Consider the following 5343-nt stretch of genomic DNA (forward strand, 5'->3'; position numbering starts at 1 on the left):
CATCTGATTGAAACAAGAAAGATAATCCTTTTGTTGAAGTTGTCCTATGCTTAATAAACAATTCTTCAAATCTGGGACATAATACACGTCATTAACGATAAAAACACCCCCGTTTATGACCAATCTCACATTCCCTTTTCCAGAAACAGCCATGCGAGAGTTATTTCCCAACTTAACGGTAGTGGAGAAAGAGTGATCCATGTTAACGAACCTTTCTCTTGCTCCGCACATATGGTTGGAACAACCCGAATCCAAGAACCAAATGTAACTCTTGGTGTCTTCCATCTTTTCAGACTTAACCATCAACATGACTTCTTCCCCCTCATCAAAACCGGCAAAGTTTGCTTCCTTCGAACTAGGACACTCGTACGAAAAGTGTGCCAATTTATGACATCGGTAGCACTCTATTGTTTCTTTGTTAACAGAGCATCTCCCTTGTCCGCGGCCTCTACCTCTTGGACTAGAGCGACCCCTCCCTCCACCGCGGCCACCTGAACTCTCACCATCTTCCATCTTGAGTGCTTGTTCATCATCCTTCTCACCCTTCTTGAATTTTTGCTCATGAACCAATAGACTACTTTGCAATTCATCTATCGTCATTTCTTCAACTTTCTTTCATTCTTCAATAGACACGACCACGTACATGTACTTCTCGCTTAAGGTTCTCAAGATTTTCTCAACAACCTTCACGTCCTCCGTCACTTCTCCATTGTTTCTCATTTGATTTGCAATGGATAAAACTTTACCGAAATACTCTGGTATTGTTTCATTGTTTATCATCTCAAGAACTTCGAAATCTCTTCTCAATTTCTGCAACATCGATATTTTAACTCGTTCGTTCCCAGCATATCTCTTCTTCATTGATAACCATATCGCCTTGGAAGTGCTTTTATCCAGGATTTGTTCGAATGTCACCCAATCGACCGCTTCGAACAAATAATGCTTCACCTGCCTATCTGTCATTCTTAACTCTTCCAACTTCCTCTTTTGAGTATCACTCTGGGCTATACCCACGGCTGGTTCGATAATCCAGGGTTCAATCAGGTTCCACAGCTCTTTTGCACACAACAAGTTTTCCATCATTTCACTCCAGTGTTCGTAATGTACATCAAACACCGGTATCTTCAACTTCTCTTCGCTCATGGTGACTGAACTCTCTTACACTCAGATTGATCTTTTTCGCTCTGATACCAATTATAGTATTGGATATCAAAGATAATTGCAAATGAACGAAAAAGCTTAATTCATTACTTCTGCCAATTGGCCTTATAAGTACACAAAATAAATAAACGGTAACAAACTAATTGACCTATTAAACAGGAAATAAAAAACTGAAAATAACAAAAGCTTAAGACACGGAATGATAAACCCACGTGCATGACCTTTTCAAAAGCCTTATTCATCCAAAACTCCAACAACCACTAACTCCTACTTAACGGTAACAAAGACAGCTCACTCCTTCATTTAATGATATCATAATGTCCTAAAATTATCATATAATGCCGTAAATCTCGTCGAAAAACGGCCAATCGTAATTAAGGTCATTAAACGTCCTACGCTCCTATAGCTAGTATAAATATGACCCTAACATAAATCTTTAGCTAGTATAAATATGACCCTAACATAAATCTTAACTCGTTCATATAATCGTTATAATCAAATACACACTCAAAATCACGAACCTTTTCATCCTAAACCCGGTTCCGGCCAAGTCGTGTTCGTCGTCAAAAACATAACCTCCCTGCTAATTTATATATATATGCTTATTGATAGTTTTTAGCCGAGAATCGAAAGCCCTAAATTAATTTTAACATTCATGGATCAGATTTGAATTATTGAATCTTAGGGTTTTTGTTAAAGATGATGAACTTGAACTATTGAGTCATATATTATTGTTTTTGTTTTAAAACCAAACAACAAGCTGGTCTAACTTGTTATTACACTTGGTGTGAATGGAAGGACCTGGGTTCGAACCCAGGTCAGGCCATTTGTGTTTACCTTTTCAAAAAAGGAAAATTGGAAATAAATAATCCCACCTTTTATGTATTGGCCGAAAATAATCCCACCTTTAACAATCACTAGCAACAGTCCCTCATTTTAACTATTTTTGTCACACTGGTCCTCCGTTAAAAAATACTTAATGTCGTTATATTTTTTCCCTAGTTTCAAACCAATGTTTTAGGGCTTTTGATCTGAAGAACGATATGAGTCGACTGATGTGAAACTTTTCTCGAAACGGTGATTCAAATGGCTTGATTTTTGTTAATTGGAAATTCAAGCACCCGAATTGAAACATTTTTTCGTCGATTGGATCACCATTAAAAGATAAGTTTTAAATAGGTCGACTCGTATCCTTCTTCAGATCAAAAGCCCTAATACATCGATTTGAAAATAGGAAAAAACTTAACGACGTTAAGTATTTTTTAACGAAGGACCATTGTGACAAAAATAGTTGAAATGTGGAACCATTGGTAGTGATTTTTAAAGGTGGGATTATTATCGGTCAATAAATAAAATGTGGGATTATTTATTTCTAATTTTTCTTTAAAAAAGCCCTTTTTCTTGTATTATATTTAATCAAATTAAATTATTAATCACATAAAGTTTATTATCATACTTTTTAAAAACAATAAATTTTATAAATTAAATATAAATCATATTTTACCATTTTCCACACAAAACCAATTTTTCAAACTCGTTAAACCATAAGTTTTAATTAGTTTTTGTAATATTCATTCGTTTAACTTTAAATACTCGTTAAGCCGTAAACTTTAATTGTCTTTTTTATATTAAGTCTTTTAACTTTAAATACTCGTTAAGCTGTAAACTTTAATTCGTTTTTGTGATATTAGTTTGTTAAATTTTAATACTCATTAAACCCTAAACTTTAATTCGTTTTTGTAATATTAGTTCGTTAACTTTAAATACTTGTTAAACCGTAAACTTTAATTCGTTTTTGGTAGTATAAATTCGTTAACTTTAAACACTCGTTAAAACCGTAAATTTGGATTCGTTTTTGTAATATTAATTCGTTAACTTTAATTATTCATTAAACCGTTAAAACATAAAATATTATTAAACTAATCTATTGCCTTAAAAATTGGTAAAATTATAAAGAATAGGTTATACCTCCCTAACAAAGTTATACAATAATTAGTGTTAATAATTTCGTATTTAGTTATTAAACATTTGCATTTATTTTATTTATAGTTCGAGATGTTCGGTTGCTTCGATTTCGTTGTTGTGCTTTCGAATTTTATTACAAGTTTTCTTTGATTTCGATGTGAGTTTCTCACAAACCCTTTTTTAAACGTTTTCATATTTTGGGGTAGCATATGTATCTATTACAAATTCAAGTATCATGATTTTGATTACAAACTACAATTCACTATATGGACTTGTATGTTACTTGATTACTTGCTCGAATTTACTTGCACGAGGTAGCCTCAATAAGTATGATCATACGCTCCCCTTTGCACTCAGGTCCGTTGTATCGAGTGGAAAAGGGCCTCATTATCCGAGTAGGTTGGTTGTTACCAAAGGACCTTACTTGCACGATTAACCGAGTACGTTGGTTGATACCAACTGGAAAGGACTTTACTTGCTCGTTTATATCTTGTCCATGAGTTGTATGAATTTTTACCTATTATATCAAACTGTGGGAATCTCACCAGCTATGTTTGTAGCTGACTTTATTTTATACATATGTTACAGGTGTAGAGATACGAGGATGAAAGTTAGAAGACACATAGCATGCTTATAGGATATTCAAAGAAAACTTATCATTTTGTTTATTTATTTGTTAAAACTTGTATTATTTGATAAACTTGTGTTACATGAAGACTTATATGAAATAATGTTATTATAGTCACCTAATAGTGCCACGTGTGTTTGAGCAATCTGTACGTCACACTCAAGCGTTTTTGCTTTAGCTGGGGTGTTATAGCGGTGGGCGGCAGAGTGGTGGTGGTTGTAGGAGATGAGTGAAGATATAAGTGGGTTTTGAAATTAATGTGGGTTTTGAGATTAAAGTAAGTGGGTTTTGATACTAAAGTGTTAGACTAAAATACCCTCCTTCCTAGCCTTCTTAGGAAAATCAAACTTCTTATTTGAACCTAACCCTCTACATATTGAAATATTCCATTTCCGATCGGCGATCGGTAATGAACTGAGTCGTTGGTCTCCCCCCCCCCCCCGGCTCTCTCTCTCTCTCTCTAATCGCTCCATGTTATCGTGTAAATTCCACCGCCACTAACGCCATCACTAAATTCCGACCAAGTCCACCATTGTCAATTCGAACCAAATTCGAGGTAAGTAATATATCATTCAGCTAGTCTCTGCTATCCCAATCAAAGCCCTAAGTTTTCATTTACAATCAGTGTTTAACGAAAACGAATTTTAACTTGAAGGACAGTTTTAAGGTTTGTTCAAATAAAAAGAAAAAAAAGAGTATGTAGATTAGGCGATTCATCGAACACTCGAGTGCACCATCAAGTTTAAGTTCTCAGATACTCAATACGAAGATCCACGAGGAAATATAAGCATAGGATGATCTACTTGCTGCTCATAAACCTGGATTGGTGGTGGTGGAGATGGAGGGACGTAAACTAAATTTTTCTATACCATATGGATGTAAAATAAAACGTTAAAAAGGGCATAATAGTCATTTTTCTGTTGGACAGCCGTTGGACATAGGGACTCACTTTTACGTGCTTTTAAACCACATGGACTCAAGTGTATCATTTTGACTTTTAGGGCCCTATGTACGACCACGTTATAATAACCGTTGAGAATGATTCTAGTCTAGTTCGTGGCCTATTAGAAGTGGAAGGCGCTCTGGTAGGGACACAAATAGGAATAATCTCTAAATAATATAACAATAATAAATGTGATCTAAAATAGTATTTATGGGGTGTTTGGGATTGCTTATTTTCACTAACTTATAACTTATTAACTTTTTGAATTGGTTAGAGCTAATGAAATGAAGGGGAATGGAATGGGAGAAGGAATGAAGAAAGGAATGAAATGGATCATTCTATTACTTTGTCTTGTTTGGTTAACCTATGTGAATGAAATGAATTATTACTTAATGTTGTTTGGTGGGAAATTATAGGAATGAAACAGAAATAATAAAAATACCCCTGTCCCAAAAAAAAAATTTACGGAAAAATAATAATAAAAATATTCAATGGCGACTGTAGTGGGGTTAGCTCTAGCGGCAAAAATGGTGGTGGCAGTGGCGACGGTGGTGGTGGGGTAGCGGTGATAACATTGGTAGTGATGGCGGCGACGGTGGTGGTGGTGGTCAGGCAGCGAAAGTGGTGGTGGCGGTGATGGTTAGGC

General features: G+C 35.1%; 1 protein-coding gene across 1 annotated transcript; it reads right to left on the reverse strand.

Moving 5' to 3' along the window:
* Positions 1-615: 615 nt before the first annotated feature.
* LOC143615773 (uncharacterized) lies at positions 616-1143 on the reverse strand. The gene has a single exon (XM_077088814.1). The coding sequence runs from the start codon at positions 1141-1143 to the stop codon at positions 616-618; it is 528 nt and encodes a 175-aa protein (XP_076944929.1).
* Between the last annotated feature and the right edge of the window lie 4200 nt (positions 1144-5343).

This window comes from Bidens hawaiensis, unplaced genomic scaffold, assembly GCF_021521415.1.
Source record: "Bidens hawaiensis isolate Kalapana, Puna unplaced genomic scaffold, B.hawaiensis_p1.1 tig00044212_1, whole genome shotgun sequence".
In the NCBI taxonomy this organism is placed as follows: domain Eukaryota; kingdom Viridiplantae; phylum Streptophyta; class Magnoliopsida; order Asterales; family Asteraceae; genus Bidens; species Bidens hawaiensis.

What these genes read in the sequence shown, in the direction of transcription:
- LOC143615773 (XM_077088814.1), bottom strand. Translation starts at nt 1,143, where the DNA reads ATGAGCGAAGAGAAGTTGAAGATACCGGTGTTTGATGTACATTACGAA.